Source organism: Falco naumanni, chromosome 7 (assembly GCF_017639655.2).
Source record: "Falco naumanni isolate bFalNau1 chromosome 7, bFalNau1.pat, whole genome shotgun sequence".
NCBI classification, from domain to species: Eukaryota; Metazoa; Chordata; class Aves; order Falconiformes; family Falconidae; genus Falco; species Falco naumanni.
In genome coordinates this window covers 53,396,626-53,419,346 of record NC_054060.1, presented here as the reverse complement: position 1 = coordinate 53,419,346, position 22,721 = coordinate 53,396,626, and the positions used below count along the sequence as shown (strand labels likewise).

At 37.4% G+C, this 22,721-nt stretch overlaps 1 protein-coding gene across 10 annotated transcripts in view; it reads left to right on the top strand.

Annotated features, from left to right (window-relative positions):
* The window catches only part of GPHN (gephyrin), a 297,146-nt gene that overhangs the window by 233,786 nt on the left and 40,639 nt on the right, over nucleotides 1–22,721 (top strand). For all 10 annotated transcript variants that reach the window (XM_040600164.1, XM_040600163.1, XM_040600161.1 and 7 more), the window contains 4 exons: nucleotides 9,759–9,801; nucleotides 13,023–13,160; nucleotides 18,333–18,425; nucleotides 21,973–22,028. In XM_040600164.1, the coding sequence (XP_040456098.1) occupies nucleotides 9,759–9,801; nucleotides 13,023–13,160; nucleotides 18,333–18,425; nucleotides 21,973–22,028 (330 nt within the window). The remainder of the gene's footprint in view (nucleotides 1–9,758; nucleotides 9,802–13,022; nucleotides 13,161–18,332; nucleotides 18,426–21,972; nucleotides 22,029–22,721) is intronic.

The window sequence follows — 22,721 nt, the reverse complement described above, 5'->3', positions numbered from 1 at the left end:
TCTAGAAACACATCCATTTAAGCAAAGAGTTTTTTTCCATTTTCTTCTGCTGTACCTTACCTTGGACTGTATGGCATCAAAACTGGCTAGATTAGATATAACTCTGAGATTTCTTTTCTAGACAACCAGTGTTTTCTTTTTAAATTCAGTAGCAAGCTGTTCACCAGCATAAAATGTTTAGTATTTATTTGTTCAGGTTTTACTAATTAAATCAGTTTGTTTGAGAAGCCAGACATTTGTCTGTACTCTCTTACACTAGTAATAACACTCAGTGCAACTGCAGTCTAGGTTCAGCTGCCAAAGCAGTCTAACTCTTCATCAGCTTCAGAAACAGAATCAATGGAAAGTTCGTCTAGAGTCTGTAGTAGTAATCAAAGCTTCTATTGCATTGCTAGTATGGCTTTTGGAGTAACCACCGATGTAAAATGCCATACATGTGATCTAAATTACATGTATCTCTAGTGGACAGTGACTGTTTTAACACATGGAAATCAGATGTACATAGCAGTGTCAGTATCAGTAACATGTAGCTTAAATATCAGTGGGTTCCCATCGGTGGTCCCTACATTATCTTCCTGGTTTTCCAGTTTTTCAAATGCAGTTTTGTAACATGGAACAAGTTTTTTTGCTAAGCATAATTACACAAATTTTTCATTTAAGTGCTGGAGGGGAGAAAGAATGTCCCTATTCACATTATTTTCCATATCCCTTTTTCTTCTATAAACATCCAAGATTCACTGCTGCTAGAAGCCCAGCCAAATTAATATTTTGTTCTCAGGTACATAACTGTTGTGGGGAGACTGGTGGTCATCATTGTGCTGGACCTTGCAATCCAGACTGCCAAATTCAAGACAGCACTGAAGGAATCTCATCCTTCGGAGCCTTTAAGGCTCAAAGCAAATTCCTTCCTAAATGTAAATACTCTTCCTACATTTGTATTTCTGATCACTTTCAAAAATAATTTCTAGCTTGGGTTTGACAGTATAGTTCTCAAGTGCAGCGTTTCCTTGATTCCAGCCTCTTCTTTCCATAGCTTATGAACCCTCTGAAATCATCACTTTATTCACCCATGAGGATTCTGATTTCACTTTAAGGATTCTCCTCAGAGGAATATAGGCTGTGTTTCTGCCTCAAATTGAAGGCAGAAACCTAGCTCTTCATACAGTGAGTTCTGATATTTACTGCTTAGATGGATTCATGGACTGAAGCTTGATTTTCCTTACAGTTGTTGCTCCCCGATTGGAATTTTAACTTTAAAAAGCTTTGTTCATTTTTATACTTGAAAGTGTACAAGTCTGAAGTTTTGGCTGAATACTGTATAGATCAGTGACTATAATGTACACCGTATATAAGATTATTGTTACCTGTGTTTACTAGTTTTTGCTTTTGTACTTGAAGCTCTTCAAATTTGATGCTCCTAGCTCAAATGAAAATGTTAGTCTTACCTAAAATCAACTCCGTCAGAGTTAGGCTGGAGCAGAAATTCTGATCGAACCACATGGGTTAACATACGTTTTGTTCCTGGTCATATAGTTAAAGTCATCCAACCATCCAACCATCCACTTTAGAATTATAATAATGATAAAAATCACCAAGCAAATGCCAATGGAAAAAGCTGAAATTTAACTTTAAATATGCCTGAAAAACATAAGAAATTGGGTGATGGCCTTCTGTTGACTCTAGGCCTGAAGATTCACTCGTTAGTAGATTGGTGACTTTTGAAGCTTGTAATTGTTTTGAGTTTGTTGTTACTGTTTTTGTGTGTTCATATTCTTTGGACATAGAAATGGAGGGAATGTTCCCTGTGTTCAGCTTCCAGAAGGTAAGATTGTAAGCATGACATACAGGTTGCAGGCTTCATTAGCAATTACAAGTTCGATTGAGAACCCTTTGAAGCTCAACGAGGAGGTGCTTTTTCACTCCCACAGACCTTGGATCAAAGGGATGGAGGCCTGGAGGCCTTGAACCAGGTTGGAACAAAAGCAGCAGAAGATAAAAGATCCAAACAGATCTCTGTCCCTTTCTCACCAACATCTATTCAGATGTTGACAATAACTAGATATTAAGAAAACTGAATTTTGTTTCGTAGTTGTCGCAGGTGGGGTGGGTGGTGACTGCAGCTGTTCTGCTAGCAGTTCAGGAAACACAGCTGGAACAGAAAATGTGATGCTGTAGCAGAAGGCCCTGAGTGGGTACCAAGGAAGTCTATATTGCATTTTTTGTCTCCAAATTAACATGAACTTTCACTAAGGAAAACTTCTTACATCATTTTCAGGGGTACTCATTTTCTGTATAACTAAATAATTCCCCATTCAGAAGAGAAACATGTAAAGAACTAAATAATTCCCCATTCAGAAGAGAGTTTGAATAATGTTTAGTAAGTAAAACATGAAACTAGTTTTTGAACAGGGAGATTAAAATGAAATAGCCTTATCTTGTCTCATGTAGAAGACCGGCTGAAAATAATCATGATGACATCATAATGCCTACATGTCAAAGGGAAAACAAAGAGTTGCACATATCACATTGATCTGCTGTGTCCTGAACGTTGTGTTTCACTTAAACATGACAGTTTTGCTTGACTATATTTGAACAAAAATTTTAATTTAGAATTCTGATTTTGAGGGTCACACCATTCAAGAAAAACAGTTACCATTTTTTTGCAGTAGTGTGGAAATCTCATTTTAATGCTGCGTTGAAATTGGCTGTTGCTGGGTCAAGAAACAGAAATATGAAAATAGTTAAGATTTCATTTAAAAGCAAAACACTTCTAATAGAAATGAAACTTTTTAAACTGTCAGCCCTAGGGTATGTCAAAAGTTAGAGAGTAATTTATGGTGTGCTTGAGGCCAAGAACTTCTGTACATCACCTATGTATTTTTAGTCCATCTGATTGACAGCAGCTTGAAAAGCTGCTGGTTGACAGCTGGTTGAACCGGAACGGACAAGGAGTTTAAAAAGCCTTAATGCTGGTTAGATAGGATGTAACTCAGACATCTAGCACATACTTGTGAGGCTAAGCAATTCAATCAAATTGCCAGGGTGTGAGTTTCTATGAAAACAGGCAAATAAATTCCATTTCTCTGGCAAGCAACAAGGACAACAGGAATCTCTTTCTCTTACATCTCTTTGGAAAGGAAATTTTTTCTCTCCGCCTTTATTTACACTATCAACTTCTCAAACTGGAGAATACTTTCAGAGCTTTTAGTGAACATTTAACATTTTCATTCAAACAAATAAAAGATCTTGTTCACAGCTAATAATACAAGTAGTAGAAATTTTGATGTTCCCAAGCGTGATGTTCCTAGAGATTTCTTGTGTCTTAAATTCCCACTTGGATTCTGTTAGCACAGATTAGAAATATCTGTGTGGATATTTGTTGAAGTTTGTGCACAAATTACTTGGCAATAATTTTTATGTCTTGATTTAATACAGGCTTTAGCTTACACAAGATGAGTGTCCTCTCCATATATGGGTATTATAACTAATACTGTTTCTCTGAACAAAACTGGTATGATCTTGAATAAGCCCTGAACAGCCCCTAAAATATCACAGAAACACGCTGTCTTTCTAGTGTTATTCATACAGCATATCTGTATGCTGTCCCATACTCTTAAGAACACAAAAACCAGCTCATATTTTTTCTCATATAAACATAAAGGTTTCATTAAAATTTCTCTGAAGAAATAAAACCCACTTCCTTTCTCTTTGCTTCTTTTTATTCTCAACTATCAAGCCTATGCTGCCGGTTTGTAGTAGCAAGTTTGCCTTCCCATCAGCTTTCTGACCAGCGGTTTACTATTTTGTCTCCTTTTTTGCTGTACGTATCATAGTTCTTCCTGTTTTCTCGTTCAGTGAGATGTTCAGCTTGCAGTTTTAGCTGGAATGTAAGATTTTGTTTGAACCCTCTCTTTTTATTAACATTTGATTTTGCATCTCCAGGACAAGGTCAGTGTCCATTGAGAGATGACTAATCAGCATCTTATCCCAGAAAACTGCCCTTCGCCTTTTCATTTCATTTTGTTCCAAATATTACATAGTATCTTCTTTTATTTTATACTGCTCCTATAAAAGGAACCAATTCAGCCCTTGTGCTTCTGTGGTATATTCATCAACCCACTTCCACCTTCCTGTTCCAACAGTAGTTAGGATGAACCATAACCTGACCATAAAATTCCATGTATATGGTGAGTCTACTGGGAAACAATGATCACAATTAAATACATCTTTATGTAAAGTGTAGGTGACGAGGAAAAAACGCAGAAAAGAGAACTCAGTAGTATATGGATCTGAAGATGTTTTTTGTTCAGTGTCAAGTCTACCAAGCATAACATTTAATAAGTGTAAAAATCTGCTCCTAAAGTTATTTTGGCTTCAAATGGTTTTGTGCTTATTTCTTCCCACTGACTCCAAACAAGTAATTCCATGTGTAGAATAATATATATGATTCATATTTAAATTTTGGTGAGTTGAACCCTACCAACAGTGCTGCTCCTTTTGAAAAATGTGTTATTGAGTAATGTCTGCTGCTATCAAATTCCTTGAGCTCACTTTCCTTTCCCTTTCAGAGATGTTGTCAGTAGAACAAGAAAAAATTATTCCATAGTGTTGAACTGACTTCAGCCCTAATTCAGATGGCCATAAAGCATACTCTTAAGACCTTGCATGTTCAGCTCAGTGTAAAAGTGCTGTTTGAATAGGAATGCATTCCTGAAACAGGGCAATTGCATCTTGTATTAGGATTATTTAATCCTCAAATACTTTGTTGAATGTTTTCTGAAGTAAGCAATTCCAGACATATGTTTCCTGTGAAATTTTTAACAACTTCATTTTTATATTCCATATTAATTCAATCAAAGCAATTCTCTCTGTTCTTCAGATTAGATTTAAAACATCTTTTTTAATGAAAACAACCAATGTATTTCATTACATTTTTCAGTTTCCTTCTAGTTTAACCTTTTGTATATTGCTTAGAATAACAGGCCAAAATCAATGTTAACAGTATTATCACACCAATTTGAGACATTGCTGTTCATGGTTTAGTTGTATTTTATATATTCGTTTACAGATAGTGATGAATGTATGTTGTACTGCTTGGGAAGGGGGGGAGGAAAGTACTTAGGCGAAAGACGCCATGCAGACCCCTGCAATCGTAAGTCAGATCATATGTGATTTGCAGTCTATTTAAAGCAGGCAAGTATTTGGGAGACCAGCAAATGGCATGTGCACAGAGTATATTGTACAGAACTCAGATCATATAATCACTAATAAATCACACATAGAAAAAAGCAGCAGCAGCATACTTTCCCACATCACAGAGAATAAATTGTCTTCATAAAACTGCTGAAGTTTCAAAGAGAGGTTATTTGAGTTATGCACTTTCTTACTGGCAGCAAGATGTAGTAGGTGTAATATCTCATAAACAAGCCTGCCTGGTGTTGATGAGACAGTTGGAGGAGTACAGTCCTTAAACGGTTAACGGCTGCTGTGCTTTGCATACCCTGCTTCCTTCATTACAGCTTGGCGAACTCATTCCCTTTGCTGTACCTTAGTCCTCTGTATGTCTGTATGTATGTTTGGGTTTCTGCTGGTGGTTCCACATTCTGCATGCTTTCCTCAAAGTGGAGCAATGTGCTTTCCCATAAATAATAAAGATTATGGGTTAGCTTCCTACAGGCTCTGTGTTCCTGAGAAATGGGCTCTTTCTGTTGGTGGTAACTCATGTTTTGATGTCATTGTTCTGAATTGTTCTTCATGTTATAAAATTGAATTTCAATGTACTCCCATAAGAGTTAGCTTTTCATATTGGGCTGGAAACTCTTCATCTTTGTGTAGCAATTTGTTTTATTATAACCAATGGTTTTTAATTGTACCTCCCATAATGAAGAGCTGACTTAATACTCTGTGCTAATCTTGTTATGACTTTAAAAAGGTAAGTAATTTCTCTAACCATTCCTAAGTCATGGTAAATTGTTAAAGGGGTTTTCAATTTTCTTTTTTTCTTTATTTTTCACATGATTTTTTCACTTGTAGCACAGATTTTTCTTTGTGTCTTTTCTATTTTTCTTGTAAAAAAATTTTTGTGGACTGATTTTTATTTGCAGCAAAACATACCTTGTAAATTTAAATTAATCCAACTTAGTAGTCATTGATTTCATTTTTCAGACCAATAATGATTGCTAGACAGAAAATGTCAGCAGGACTCTTTATTTTACCATTCCCTTAATTTATTTTTGAGTACTTAATTTCACATTCTGTTCGCTACTTTAGCCTGTGGAAGAAAGCTTACTCTGCACTCCAGCATGATGAAATTATATCTTAAAGAACATAAAATCCAGTGTGCTTAAAAAACAGAGTAATGTGAACTGAATGCTTTGGGTTTGGTTACATTCTGCCTGAACTGTGCAGGGGAATGGTACTGGCTGGTAGCCCACTGTATCTTCTGCCAAGATACTTTGTGAGCCAAGAGGCTGTAGAATGGACAAACAATAAATCTATACTTCCCTGTGAGAGACAGCAGTAGATCGTTATTTCTGTAACTACCTGTGAATGAGACAAATAATAGTAAATAATAGTACTAATCACTCGCCCCACTCAGTCGTGGTACTGTACGCCAACTGTATGTTTAGTTAACAGTAGCTGTGAAAAGAATACAGGTTTTTTGTAAATGTCACATTAAATAACAAAGGAGTAAAACATACAAGTAATGAATATGATAAAAGGCACTCAAAGCACATGACCCCATTCATGCGAAGCTTCATTGCTGCTAAAACTATGTGTTAGAAAACTGGTGGGTTTTATTCAAAATCATTTTACTGCAGTTTTGTTTAAAAATAAGATTTAGAATATCAATGTGCAATTCATATTAAACAGATGGAAGTATCATGTAATAACTAATTTCAATGTCAGTTATGTTCAAACGTGGTTTGTATTCTGCAGCTGTGAGCATAGGTTGGGGAACGATCAAGTCTAGCTGATCAAGCCTTTTACTTTATTATCATGGATTCCTCTTCCACAGCTGCTTTTAAAATTTGTGGGAAGCAAATTATTTCTCATACTGCATATGTTACCCATCAGGTGAGTGATAACATGGAAACTGTAGGCTGGGTGTAAGAAAACAAAAAGTAAATTTCAAGTCCTCTGTGTGCACAGAATTAAAAAAATGACCTGTGAGAGGCTGCGTGTGAAGCCAGCTGTCTTTTGTTGCCATTGTCATTTGGACACTGTAAGAGCAAAACTTTGTCAGCACGTTTTTTATATTAGAAGATTTGATCTGCAAATCTCAGCTGCTCTGTTCATTATAAATCTCTTGTTTTTGTCCATACACTAGCTCCACTATAGGTTGGAAGGGCTTAAAGATGAACTGAGGAGGAATAGAGGCTACAACTCGAGAGTAACTATTACTGCTCAAAGGAGCTGTTTTCCATTCGCAAACATTGCTTTGCGCTATGGGTTTGGGCTCCTTCTGTTCCTCCACTTTGTTGAAGACACTCTCTTGACTTTCATTTTACTTCTTTAGCACTGTCTTTGTCTGCTAACATTTTTCCTCCTTCTCTAGTAGCTTTTATCTGTGTCCTTTGGATCACATATTTTACTTAGTTTGTTTTAGTAGATTGTTTCAAATGTTTGTGTTTTGTATTTTTGGTTTTTTGCCTTTTTCTTTAGGACTATGTTATCTCACTGAGTTTCATTCCACAGTTTGCTGAATCGCTTGGTTATTTTGCAGCAGGCCCATTCCTCGTTTTTTTCTTTTCATATGGTTTTCAGTGAGAAATAAGAGAGCCTCTTCCATTTTAAACAGTAGTCTTACACACATAGGCCCATGTCTCCTTTTGCACACACCATCTTCTGCCTTGCCACGTCCATCCTGCTTCTCTCTCCGCCCCCCACCCCACCTCCGCCTCTCTCTCTGCCTCTCTCTTTCATGATTTCTTTCTTACCATTATACCATCTTTTTGGTCCAGAATTGTCTTTTGGTAAATTATAGGTAAACATTTACTTCTTCCAAAGAGAGTTCATGTCATGCCTTTGAAATCTGGTAAAACAACTCTGGGCCAAATTTGGGCATCATTAATATTTTGTTTGCAGTTTTCTTGTATAGTATTTTTGGTGGGAAGGAGGGAGGGTTTGGGGGATTTCTGTTGATTTTTTTTAAACAACAGTTTTTTTCAGGGAAGGACACCATAACCCACTCTAAGTTGCAACATTACTTTCCATAAGTTATTCCATTACAATAAGTAGACTGTGTTGCGCTGTAGAATCCAAATTTCTTTATGTGAATATACATTTGGGGCAAGCTGCTGTGGAACAGAAGAAAGAGGTTTAGAAGTTGGGGCACAGTTGGTTTCAGCCTTAAATGGTGGTTCCTTTCTGAAGACAGCTTTTGGGGGGTTGAGTGTGCACCATTCTGCATCAATTCTTAGACCATACATACTCACTTTCTAGGCAATTTTTCTGGAACTGCAAATTGACACTGTAGTCTGAAAGATAATCTGGGTTCACTGCTTTGCTTTTTCAGCAGAGAACAGTGGTGCTGCAGGGAAATTACACCCTCAGCGTCACCTGTGCTATTCCACTTCCTTCACCACGTCTACCCAGTTTTACTTTATTATCCTCTCACTGAAATTTGGCAAAACATTTGTCAGTACGGTAAAAAAGAGAAGGAAACCGTTCATCCTCTCTCTGAGATTTGCCTCCCTCAGAAGTTTACTTTAGCTGGGGTTTTGTCCACACAGAAAGCTTGTTAAAGTGTTACCAGTTCAGCCAGCTGACCTGCCAGAAGGCGGCCTGCTGGTCAAAGTAGTTACCTAAAAACTTGCAACTTCAGTGTTACTACACAATGTATACAAGGTTTCCAAACCTGAGAAGAATTAACAAGAGCTGATGCTTCAGTATAGGTAAAGTTTAAACTGTGTTGTGTTTACAGGACCGATACTCTTCAAAAAACAATTCTTTTTAAAATCTGTACAGTAAACGGATGGAACTCTATAAATACCCAGTGTTACTAGAATATTAGACCAGCGTGAATCCTCCCATTTCCCCACAGTCAGACTACAGTGTCTGGAATAGCACAGTGGGAGCTAAGCATCTAGGAAGAGGATTTGTTGAGAAGCCAGTTGCCACCCTCACAGTTACTTTTTAAAGTAGAATTGCACTGTAAAATTCATTCTGAGCCTAGCATTTCTTTTAACCAAACAGAAACAAGTGAGTAAATTTATCTGGCCCCAGCCAGGAGCTGTTGATACAATTTTGAAGAAGTCTTACTAGATGTCTTCAGAATCAACGCAATCTAAATTGAGTATTTTTAAGCTCTTTCTACAATACCTGAAAATATCAATAATAGAATTTTAAAGCAGGTCGTGATAATATCGTTATGTTAGTATTTTGTCTAATCATAAAACAGGGCCTAGATTCAGAGTTACTGTAATTACAGTTGTATAAGGAAATGTGGATATTCTGTTTAAAACTAGAGCTTGACACGTAATTTTAACCACTGTGTTCTTTGATTTCTCTCTATTACTGTCCTTAGGCCATCTTGTTTCTTATGTGGGGGGTGGAATCAAATTGTTTATGTCAGATCCTGACCATCAGCTACTACCCTTCTGCATAAACGTACTTATCTCATACAGAGTATGTAAGAATGTTCCTGAAAATACATATAGCCTCTGTCTTAGATCCCAGGAGCTTGCCCATTATGTCTCTGTATTTTGCATTCTTGTTAACTTCTGTATCTCATAGACTCTGTGCTCTCTCTGCAGGTCCAGTCTAGGTGCAGCAGCAAGGAGAACATCCTCAGAGCAAGTAAGTACTGAAACTTCATAGCTCTGTTGAGAAACCAAGACTGCTCAGAAGACAGCAAATGACAGTCAGATGAGAAGGATATGGTTGGGACATAAGTGGATTTGCAGAAGAAATTTCATAACTTAAGGCAATGAAATTCAGTCCAAATAGGAAATTAAAGAAGTGTAAAGAGCGTGTCATGTCTATGTATTAATCGATAGTTGCCTTTTAATTTTTTCTTTCAGGTTTTTCTTCTAATGACATGGAGGTCTGTGTTGTTTGTGGTGATGTATTCTTGTAAACTATCATGTGTGTGCAAGTTTCTTGGGCAAAAAAAATCAACACTCAAAGACAAAGAAAATGGAAATAATCAAACTAAGGATATATATGATTTTTATTTTCATACCTGAACATGAGATTGAATGTTGGGTTACGTAATGCCAAACCAAAAAATACAAAAGTTAAGGATTCAAATTTGATCCCAATGACCTGTTCTTTAATTTGCACAACTCCTTTCCTTTGTTTTATGGAAATCTTTTCCAGTCTCAAATTTGATCCACTATATATGTGTGTGTGCGTGTGTGTGTGTATATATATGTATATATATAAAAAACCCAACAGGAATAGGAAGTTGTTTTAGTGATAATAGAGAAGACCGACAGGAATTTTCTACCTTATGCAACCAATTGACTTCACTGCTTCAAAGCTAGAGGATTATTTTCTCATATGAAATGCTGCTTAATATAAGTAGTTATTTTTAGAACCATCTGACATTTGACATTAGTGAAAGATAACTTGGGAATGTCTGAGGAGTTGTTCAATGCCATTTACTTGTAATTAAAAAGCACCACTTAGTCATTTCAGAATTTACAAAATCATTATTTGTTTGTCTCTGGGTCTGTTTAAATTAATGATAATAAGATAATGACTCTAAAAGGAGAGTTAGCATTTGTTTGTGGGAGGAAACAGGGACAGAGAAGGGTTAGTAGTTACATGTGTGTCTTGTTCTTTTCTTTGTTATGGTTATTCATGCTGTTAAAAATATTCATATTTTTAACACCTGAAGGAGCTTTATTTTTGAAGTATGTATTTTCATGGCTTTTCTTGCAGAAGTAATGGGTGTTACTTTTGGTGTTGGAACAAAGTTTGCAGAGGTTAGGGGATTTTATCTATTTTCAAAACAGATGTGTTGAAGAATGCATCAGTAGATTTTAACAGAATGTTTGACTTAGAGACAGAGTTCCAAATCTGAAGCTAGTACTCTGGACACCATTCAGAGTATTCGTAGCCTCTGAATTCATTCAAGTTTTAAAGGTTAAAGAGGTGAAATGCTGGTTTTTGAAGTAGCTAACAGGGAGTTTTAGGTAGCAGTAAAACATAAAAGCACATAATGGCTGTAGCATAAAGGTTGTTTGCTGCCACAGAACTCCCCCAACTTTCACTGCTGTGACATTTTTTCCTAGCATCTTCCTTCGTTTTTTCCAGCTTTTCCTTTTAGAAAATAGTTTCTTAATTTATAAAGTCAGGAAAAAGTTTTTAACATATATTGAGGGGAATCTGCGGGACCTGCAGGAATTATGGTGCTGCTAAGCAGGGTTTCTTTCTCTGCAAAAAAAAAGTATGGGAAGTTTGACTGTGTCTCACAAATGCTTTCCTTTCCTTTTCCTCATTTTTATGAGGTTGCTAACACAATACAGGCATAATAACATAAAATGTAAGCTTGCTGGGGACATCCTGATTGTTAAATCCAGGAATGCAGTTTTTCCGCTAGTTACACTTATATCTCACAGTAGTTTAATTCGGATCATTCAGAGTTTGTTTAAATAATTTCTTCCAGACTCTTTCTTGGGACTGGAATTAGATGGGCAGTTTTATTTGTCTCTACTTCTTCCTTTTAAAAATAGTTTACTGGGTTAACAGCAAAAAAATAATTAATGAACAGTCTCCCATGTAGAGAGACAAGCATGTGTCAGTGCTGAAAGAAGTTGTGTATATACAGATTGATTAAGCGACCTTCTCTTCTGAAGGAAGAACTTAGATTGCATGATTGTTTTATTACTTTTATAGTTATTTTTTATTAGAAGTCTACACTTTATGCAAGAATCTTTTTTTTTTTTTTCCAAAATTTGAAGGAATGTGCAACAGCAAAAGGGATATTTAGGTAGCTATTGCAAAGCAGAATCACGTAACTAAAAATTAGGTTCTATTATTTTTTAATGCTATCTTATTATAATTTATGTTTCTTTAGGAATATCATTACATATTACATACAGAACATCATCCACTTTGGCTCTCATAAACACCTTCTTGCTCTAGGCAAATCCATTTAAGATATTTCTACAACTGTCATTTTCTTAATCTTTTGGTTTGTACCTGTTACTCTTGTTTATGTATTCCTGCAATAGTTCCCTCTCGTCAGTTGCTCATCTTGACTTTCAAAATCCTTCAGAGCTTATTGTCCCCTTGTTTACTCTCTCAGTAAGTACCAAGAAATCAAACATGCTGTTGGCTTCATTTCCAAACAACTTTTGTCATCATTTCTCCCAACCTGTCCCTCATGCTTGGGAAAAGTAGGCTTCCATTAATGCATCTACTACCTTCACTCAAATTATACATTTAAATGTCACTTTGCTATGGTGACTACAAAATCTTGACAGTGGGTAGGATACTCGCTAGCTGGAAGCACATCTGCTGTCTTGACTGTCCCGTGGTTTTGTTGTGCTCCCCTCTGTCCTCCTTTCAAATCTTTGGCTCCCATCTCACTCCTGGATTGCAGACTCGCTGGGGCAGTGTCCCTTTGTGTTTTATCTGTGCGCTGCACGTAGCAGATTGAGATGTGTTTGTGGGGAACAGAACGAGGGGTGAACTCAGGTGAGTCCTGAGTTCATAGAACCAAGTTAGCCTCAGATTATGGTCCTCAGTGTAAAATACTGCATCGTTTTGAAGGGTTTGTGTTTCTGATTCACTGATCCTTTTATGCTCATCAAAACTTCTGGTATGTTTTTCATTACAAGTAGGGATATACACTTTTGTGAACTTTTTCAACTGTAGATTGCATTTTGTTTTAAATCTCTCTTTTGATTCTAGTTGAATGTAGTGCCTTCCTAGTGTCTGGCATAAATGCCGATAGTGATAACTAACTGATTTAATTTACCCCTAAGTGCCGGATTAATTTCAGTAAAATGGTTTAAATAAGTATCACTGTGTGTAGCCTACATAAACCTGGTGCTCTCTTGTTGCAGGTCACAGTGCTGTTGACATTACCAAGGTAGCAAGAAGACACCGCATGTCTCCATTCCCATTGACATCTATGGACAAGGCCTTCATTACAGTTCTGGAGATGACCCCAGTGCTTGGAACAGAAATCATCAATTACAGAGGTATTTTAAGTTGGACTCTTTGTGAGGATTAGGGTGGTTAATTCCTTATTTTACAGCCTTCATAAGCTCTTGATCTTTTATTAATGTTGTGAGGTGTCTGAGACAGTACCTTCTCCAGGAGAAACTGCTTTAGGAAATGCCAATAATAGGAGAAGAAATCTGCTGTCAAAGTCAGGTGACTGTCAGCTGAGCTCATGCTGTTCCCTGAAGATACCTGTAATGGAACTCAAATATATCAATGAATTTTCTTCTGGTCTGTGTTATATCCAACAAAGCTAAAACGTAGAAACCACAATTTGCCTTAGTGATTGATTGAACACTGGACTTTCGTAGATGCCAAGTATAGTGATCGTTCACTCTGTTCACGTACTGTAGGAGATTCTCACTAAAACCCCTTTCCAAACTGCAATTAATGAACAAATCAAAGCAATTATTAGTTCCAGGTCACTTTTTTCCATGCCTCTATCTTTACGGTTCATCTCAGTCTGTTTTTCCAGATCCTGCTTGGCCCATTGGTCATTCCAGAATTTGCCTCCTCTTCTCATAAACACAACATAATTCCCTTTCTATTCTACCAGCACATTTGATCCTTTTCTGATATTTACTTGCATTTAACATTTGATTTATTGATACTTTGTAATCAAGCATAACTGTTGTTGATTTATACAGTGAGGTTGTCTTAAATGGCACCAAACAGCAGGCAAAATGTCAGACCTTGTGACTGTGTCTATACTTATAAATAAATGGGGACAGATGAAGCCATTTTCTGGCCTTAAAAGGAATCATCAGGGCCCTCTCATGTTTATTCAGCTAAACGATCCTCCCTCCTGGAACAGTGTGTTCATAGTGCCTGTTAGGTGTCTCCCTTGCTTCTGCTATCCCTTACACCAAGCCTGGGCATGATCTGGGAGAGTGTTCTTGGCATAGCACAAAACCATGACAGGGAGCTTGCTGGCAAGTAATCCTAATGTAGGTAGGGAAGAGGAAACCTCCTCCAGGGATTCCTTCAGATTTTCCAAAGGTGAGGTGGTGAGTGAAGAGAGAGCAAAACCGCAAGCTTCAAGAGGCAGAATGTTTAGGACATCAGTGGACTCCAGGTAGCAGAGGTACGTGTGGTTTCTGGATGGGATATTCTCTTAAATTTCAAAGTTGTCGTGCTCTGCACCAAACCTTTGTGCTGCCGCAAACCTTCGAGATATCTTCATATTGACATCCTGGTTTAGCAGACTGTATGTACAATCACAGCTGTGTGTTTAGTCACTCCAAATGGAGTTCAGTGCTCCCTGTGCCTTGGTAACAAGAAGCAGATCTCTGAGTGCACATCCTGCAATCAGAACAGCACCGATGCTGGATCAGCAAGGAATACACACGTTACACCCTGCACTTTCATAGTGGTGTGTGGATTAGAAGAAGGCTGTAAGGCATAAATGCCTGAGCATCACTATTAGACCTTTTTGGATAGCTGTCAGCCCAATGTGGACAGTATGATAAGCCACAGTTTTAGGTATATTTAGTCAAAGTGCTATATATACAACACTGATCTCCTGAAATAAAGGATGGAAGTCTGGCATGTACCTCCCTGAAAAAATAAGCACAGCATATGTTTATTTTGCGATGTGAGGTACTGTCAAGGTACTGTAGCATTATTATTCTTTTTTACATAAAAATAGTTTTGATTTTTTTTAACCTCTAGTACAAAACTAAGTGAAGAAATGAATTCTTGAATTTGGGTTGTATTGATTATAGGGGGAAAAAAAGTATTGATAAGCTATTACTTTTCCCTTTTTTTGTTCTTCTATAAATATGTCTCATTCTCTTGTCCTTTTATCTTCATTTTCATTTTTCTCCATCTCTCTGTCTTTTACACTTCTGGATGAAAAGTTGCATACTGTTTCACAACCCTTTTGTGTTGCTTCCATTGTGTATTTTCCCTAAAACTTAATAAAATATGGCTAAAAATATTCTTCTAGGTAGACATAGGGTAAGCATAATCCTCACATGCTGTTTGTTGAAATCGATAACAATAATGACGCCATCTATTTATATGTATACACCAGTCTTTGTGCAAACATTTGTACCCACAGTAGGTAGCAGCCTTTTCATACATCTGATTTGTAAACTTCTTCATTAGAACTATGGTGAAATGAGACTTTCAGGAGCACAATTTCTCTGTAAGGAAAGTGAACTGTTTAAAGTTCTAGGATTGCAATTTATTTCATTAACAAATTACCCAATTAATTTTAACCTGATTTATTTATACTACTAAACATAATACATAGTATTGATCCTCATAAGTAAAGCAGCTGAACGTTGCTTTGTACAAGTAGCCAGTACAGTCCTTGCCTTGGTTAAGTCAAGGCATGCTGCAGTCTTGCAAATCTATTCCCCCCTGACATGAGAGGGAGGATGAGTACAGTTATCTTTTGAAACTTGACTTTCACATTGATAGTTGTATTGCTCAGTGCCTGTGTAGATCATTTAGCCTCTTCCATATTAAAAAAAAAAAAAAGTAAAAATGGACAGTCCTAAAACTTTTTACAGAAGGGCCATAAACCAAAGGCATCTGAAGCATATTTCCCACCTGCCGTCATCAATATCTGGTATATGAAGCCTTCCATTAGCCTTTTATTCCAGGTAAACGCAGTTACCTGAACATTGCTCCATGAGTATATAAGGTTAAGTTTTTAGGCAGCATGATAATGATTATTCTTCTGAAACTAAGAGGCAGAAGTTTAATTGATACTAAAAGAACAAAGCAGAGGCAATCCACACTTCATAAGCTTCAGCCTCAGAACAGAGCAGCTTTTCTGATCTAGTCCAAGAGCCCTGTAACTTCTGTAGAGCTTGGACATTTTTTTCCACAGTTTTTTCATTTTGAACTAGCTGATTATTTTGATAGCATTGACTTTTCAGATCACACTGAAGTGCTGTCAGGACAATATTTACAAAATGGGAGCAAATCCATCATCTCTAGTACAACACCTGTCTCACTGCTTTATCCCAGTACCAATACCCTGAGAAATCAATATTCTTCACAGAACTATACCAGTTTCACCAGCTAAGCTTTACAAAATACCCAAATTTGAAAAGTGAGTTTAATGTAATTCTCCATTTTTGTTAGAATCAGAAAATTATGGGCATCACAAGGGGCAGTTTGATGACATTAAAATACTTCAGAACATCTTTTTGGAATTACAATTAATCAAAATAAGGTCAGCGTATTTCTAAAATAATTGCTCAAATAAAGGAGAGTACAGAGGTACTTCAGATTGTCCTTTAGTTGCTGAGTTGCTTCATTTTAAAAGCCTTAAGGCTTCAGCCAGTAATTCTTACATTTTTCTCCCCTTAATGAAATTCATTCCTACTACCAGCTAGCCATTTATTCCCTTCAAGTATTGCATGGCAGAATGCCAGGAACATACTGTTCAACTTTTCTCTAATTGGTGTGATTTTGCAAGCAGACAAGAAGTAAAATGAAGACACAACATGCCTGCTAAAATTAGAAGCATCACTTCTGTATGAGATTTTGTGCATCTATGAACAAAGGGTGGGTTTACTAGGCTTTTGATAGCTGCCTTTTCTGTGCTATAATTTAAATGGCTGTGTCTGCAGTCTTTTCCAGTGCCAGTGTACAAGGTTTCATGAGCTTTCTAATAACTTCTATACTGTGTGTCACAGACACTGATATGCAGTGATGCACAGATGTTTTAATAGCCATCACAAACATGCTTTTCTAGTTGCTTTAACAGGTTTTATCGGTGTTTTCATGGCAATACCTATTTCAGAGATGCAACATGAATATTTGCTTCAGGCTGAAAGTTGATACAGATGGATGTGAGCACAGTGATGTTGTAGTTCTTATAATTAATTGCTAACTAAATCACTTTGTGTTAACAAATACAAGTAATCTCCATTATAACACCACTTCACCGGAGCTGAACATTTTCAAATCAAGTAGGTGCGCTTTTTAACAAAACCTGTCCCTTTAGTGTGCAACGTTAGGTCTTCTGCCTTCCCAGCAAATCCAGAACCACACTGATTTCCCTATCTGTAAAACAAGGAACACACTTGATACATGTCTGTCTTTTTTGGCATGTCTGAAAGATCATAATCTATAAAGTACATATCCACCCAAATTCTCCTGGCAGAAGTAGTCACGCATCCACTCACTTCTTCATACTTTCTGTGCCACAACACACTCCTAAGAGCAGTGGCCTCTATTACAAGATGAGATTCCCTTCTTCTGCTAAGACATACTGGAATCAAACCAATCTCAGTAGTTCTGACCCATGTGCCCCTTCCCAGTCCATCTAATCACACATGTAATAAATCTTTCTCACTTTCCCACTCTGTGAAGGGATAAGGTACATATTTTCCGCTCTGTTCCACATCATATTAAAAAAAAGTTCTTGCTGGCGCCATAAAAGCAAACAAGTAGTGAACACTTGACTGAGGGTGAAGTAATTCATATCAGTCTCTACAGGGAGGCTGAGCCAAATTACAGCTTATCAGTCATAGTTGCTAAGTGAAGGGAAAGAGTATGTTTGAAACAGCTATTAAAATACTTAGGACTATATAGCGTATATTTACATAAATAATTCTGACACACACACGCACTCACCCTCCATTAAGCAGAAATGCTCTCAGCAATTAGGCAAAGCTAATCTATTGCAAAACTTCTCTGTCAATTTATGGAAACTTTTCCATCGTTACTGTTTATGTGAATCCTCTGGGCTCAATCCATCACCTTTTGTACACAGGATTCAATTCTGAAATGTTATTTTAAAAGCTTTTAAAAAAATAACTTCTTTTTTTAAGTTTAAACACAGGAAAGTGTGTATTTTTAAGAGATTTCAGAAGAAAAACTCATCCTGAAGCAACAAAATACTTGTTTTTTCTGTCTGATCCTATATCAAAGCTGTCACTTCTGGGCTTGGATACTTGGCATTCAGATCTACTGTCAACAATTTCACCATAACCAGGAACACAGACTTACTGAACAAATCTTTCATCGGTACTTTCAGACTTCAGTGTTTTGTCATTTATGTAGAGGCAGAAATCAAAAAACTGAGATCTAATCACAGCAAGCACACTGCTGTTCACCTTTTTTTTTCCCCCTTTCACTAGCTGTAATGACATGGAGCATGGTCTTTTCTCTTTTCTCTTTCCTAGATGGAATGGGCCGAGTCCTTGCTCAAGATGTATATGCAAAAGATAATCTACCACCATTTCCAGCATCAGTAAAGGATGGCTACGCCGTCAGAGGTAAACACTCACTTTGTAGACAGGCAGTATAGTGTCTGTAAAACCACTTTACAACGTGTTAGTTCACCTATTTTGAATCTATCAGTTGTGTGGGTTTTTTGAGATTTGATTCAGATCATTGCTGAAGTCACAGTTATGTAGAATGCAGCTGTCTTGAAGGAAGACCATAAAGCTGAATTCAGATCTTTTAAGTGGATACATATGTACACAGCAGATGTACGTCCATGTGTGCTCATAGACATGCACCTGTGTTGCTAGTGAGTCTCTTGGAAACATAACGCGTTCAGGAGAGTATTAGAATGTATGTTTCTGAATGTCAGATTATTCTTCTATTCCTCTGTTGTTGATTTAATTTGGAATTTCTTGCTTTTCTGTTACTTTGTTCAACTGTCACAGATCCAGCTTCCTATTTGTGAATTATTTTATTATTGCATTAGAGAATTTTCAGAAATACATATCAGAATGTACTCTTATGGAGGCACTTCAAAAGAACTCTTTTTTTTACTTTGAAAATATTATTGTTGCCGTATATGATGTGACTGTACAGAGCAAGCAGTGCGTGGTTTCCCAGGAGACCTGAATCCATCCTCTGCTTTGTCACTAGGTGCTGTGTGATTTTGAGCAAGTTGCTCCTCTGTGCATCACTTATTCCATTTGGAAAGTGAGACCAATGATAGTCACCTCAGATATCTGTGGAGGAAAATTTAAATATACAATTGAACACTATACTAGTAGTTATTTCTTTGTGGTAGGGGCTGAATAATCGTAACACCATGTTGATATTTGGACACAATAGCCAACTTTCTTCTAAGGATATTAAAATATCTTTTTTGTTACTGGTAGCTGAAACAATGGAAAGCAACTGTCCATGAAATAGACTGTCTGCAAACCCAGGCAATGGATGTAGTCCGGTAGCTTCCCAATGGAGTTGATATAAAAAAAACATTCCAGGTCTGCAAGATGAGTTTGACTGCAGCTGTCTTCTGTGTGTGTAATGACCAGTAGTAGCAGCAAGGGAGCTCAAAGGTAGCCAGAGAAAGACGGGTAACGTAATGCTGAGAAAAGCTAAGAGGGGGAGCTCCGAGTACAATGCTGACTGACAAGGGCCTTGGAGTCGAGCAAACGCTGCCTTGCAACCTGCTTGCTACATGGTAAGGGAAAGAGGTATTTAAAAGACATGTAGATGTGGTGCTTAGGGACATGGTGTAGTGGTGGACTTGGTGGTGTTTGGTTTACAGTTGGACTCGATCTCAAAGGTCTTTTCCAACCTAAATGATTCTATGATTCTCTGATTCTGCAATCTCGGTAAACACACAGAATGACCAGAATGATCATGGAAGCCATCTTCAACAACTTCTGTCAGAACCAACACGCAAGACCTTGATTTTGATGGTGGATTCAAATACAGTAACAGTGAGGGACTTGGATGTGTCCAGAGGAGGGCACCAAAGCTGATGGAAGGGGATGGATGGAAAGGATGTTCCATGAGGAGTGGCTACAGACTTTGGATTTGTCTGTCTTGGAGAAAAGGAAACTGAAGGGGGACCTCATTGCTCTCTACAGCTTCCTGAGGAGGGGAAGGGGGGAGGGAGGTGCCAATCTCTCCTCCCTGATATTCAGTGACAGGACACATGGCAATGGGTCAAAGCTTGCCAGGGAAGGTTTAGACTGGACATTAGAAAGCATTTCTTTACTGAGAGGGTGGTCAAATACTGGACCAGGCTTCCTAGAGAAGTGGTCGATGCCCCGTGCCTGTCACTGATTAAAAGGCAGTTGGACAATGCCCTCAATAATTTGCTTCAACTTTTGATCAGTGCTGAATTGATCAGACAGTTGAACTAGGTGATCATTGTAGGTCCCTTTCAACTGAAATGTTCTGTTCTGTTACTGTTCTTGTAGACCTGTTATCTCAGGATTTGAGAAACAAAGCTTGTAGGCAGAGAGAAAATTGATGACATTAACAGTTATTTTTTTCCAAAACATTAAGGATTAGCTTTCAGTCACATAAACCTGTCTGCCCACTTTCTTGTCCACTTTCTTCAAGTTATATCAGTTGTACATCACCTGTAAACTTTGCATCTGTATCATTATTAATGGGGGAATAAAATCTAATTCAGTAATATCAGGTTTAAAATAATTTGGCTATAAGGGAATTTTTTCTCTTCTTTTTCTGGATCATCCTAGTGCATTATTTCCCATGAAGGTATGAGAACTGTGTTCAGTAGTATTATATGCCTTATTCAAGAAGTAGTTGAAGAGTCCTTTTCCACTTTCTTATTTTAGAGTTTGTTCTAAAGCTCATAGATTAGGCTGTTCAATAGGCTTTTAAAGTTGTTAATCATTAGTCTCCAAACATGGCTAAGTACTGTAGATCATCATCTGCAGAGTTGCAGCTGATGTATGAGTACAGATGTGATAAATCACTATACAGACTGAATGGACATCCTTCCTGAAAGTAATTCTTCTTGATAAGATGAGGTTATCTAGCTGTATATTCAGGGCTTCTGAAATAAAACAGAATGTATTAAGATAACCATTGTCACTGATTAGACGTCATCTCTTGGAAATCAACTTTTGACAGTTAGAGATTTTAAATTAACAAAAAGACACATTTAAATGTGATGGCATGAACCCGGTTTGTCAGAACACCCTTGACAGCATGCCTGCTGTGCTTGGATGGGCAAGAGTTGCTTGTTCTCCATACGTACTTTACACCATGGTAGATAGAGCCTATAATACCACTAATGCAACTTGTTGAAAGACCTTTTAGGCAGGTAGAAGCTTAAACTTTGTTAGTAATGGTACCTTTGTTGTCCAGCTAAAAATACAGATTTGGCAAAATTAGAAGTCCTGGAGACTTTCAGTTTGTTAAATCAATGATCTCTGACTTTCAATTTTCAGAATGGCTTCAGTGAAAGATACAAGGTAACTAGTTCAGTGCTAGCTCCTAAAATACAAAAAGGAACAGAACTCAGACTTCTAATGTGTCCATCCAGGTTGTGTTATCTTAGCCCTACTGTGCTTCAGAAAATGCCAAACCTGTGTGGTCATCTATGCAATCTAACTGTGGCATTTGTCCATGTTTTCCTCCAAAGGCAGAGGGGGATTCTAAAATGTCAGTATTCCATTGTTGTCTAGAAAAAAGGTACATAACACATTTACAGGGTAGGTGATGCCCCTGTGTTAGTTTCACATAGAGAAAGATTTGCTCACAGTGGACGTTTTTATAAATCTTATAAATTACACAAATATACTCTCATGAACACTCTTAAATTTTTATTATTCATGTAATTCCTCCTAATTTTTTTCCTTGATCCCATATTGCCCAGAAAATTTCAGTTAACAGTACTATAGAACCTGTAATTTTCAAAACAATAAACACAACTTAAAAGGACCTAAAATGGGAAATATTTGCAAAACTTCTATAACCTTTGTCATGCTGACACTGAAGAGCTGAATCTTAGATCATTCTTTGGTTCTCCTTAATTTCTAATGCCATCGTTTGTTTTGGTTCAGCCTTTACCATTTGTATTGTCCATCTTAACAGCTGCTGATGGCCCAGGAGATCGATTCATCATAGGGGAATCCCAGGCTGGTGAGCAGGTGAGCACAATTTCTTTTCTTTTCTTTTCCTTTTAACATATTTTTCTTTTGTAAGATATTTCTTTGTATTTTTACAAGCCTTGCTAGTGCTCCAAATCTGAATATTCTTGGAGGTGGTGTGAAGTAGGACACAGCTGTACCGACCCTCCTGCTCTGTGCCTTGGGACATGAATTCAGAAAGTGAGGCAGTATGGTTACATAAGGAACTAACAAGGGTATCCCAGAATACTTCAGAGCATTGTGCTGGCATGTCCGATAGGCATGCGTGCAGTACTGTTCTGCCCTAATACAGTGTTAGAGGACATAAGGTTCCTACTGGCATCACAATTCATAAACAGATAAAAGCATGATTTAACCCCCCTTTTGCTGATAGATTTTTAAAGGGACATCAGCCCAATAACTTTCCACAAGCTGCTTGCATATTTCACACTAATACCTGCAAAACAAGGTGTAAGAATTTTGTATGAAGCCTTTACAGATGGGTAATGATCAGAACAATCTTGAGGAAGCCTGGCAGCAGCCTGGTTTGTGGTATTGCTCTTGTTTGTTAAATCAAGAGTGTTTGTGCACCTTCGCAGGTGTGTGGATTGAGTTTAAGAGCCAGTGGGGGCAGCAACCCTTCATGACCTGCTGTGCTGCGTAAATATTCATGAATAGACACAATTTGTGATTTGCTCTCAAATTCAAGAGTTT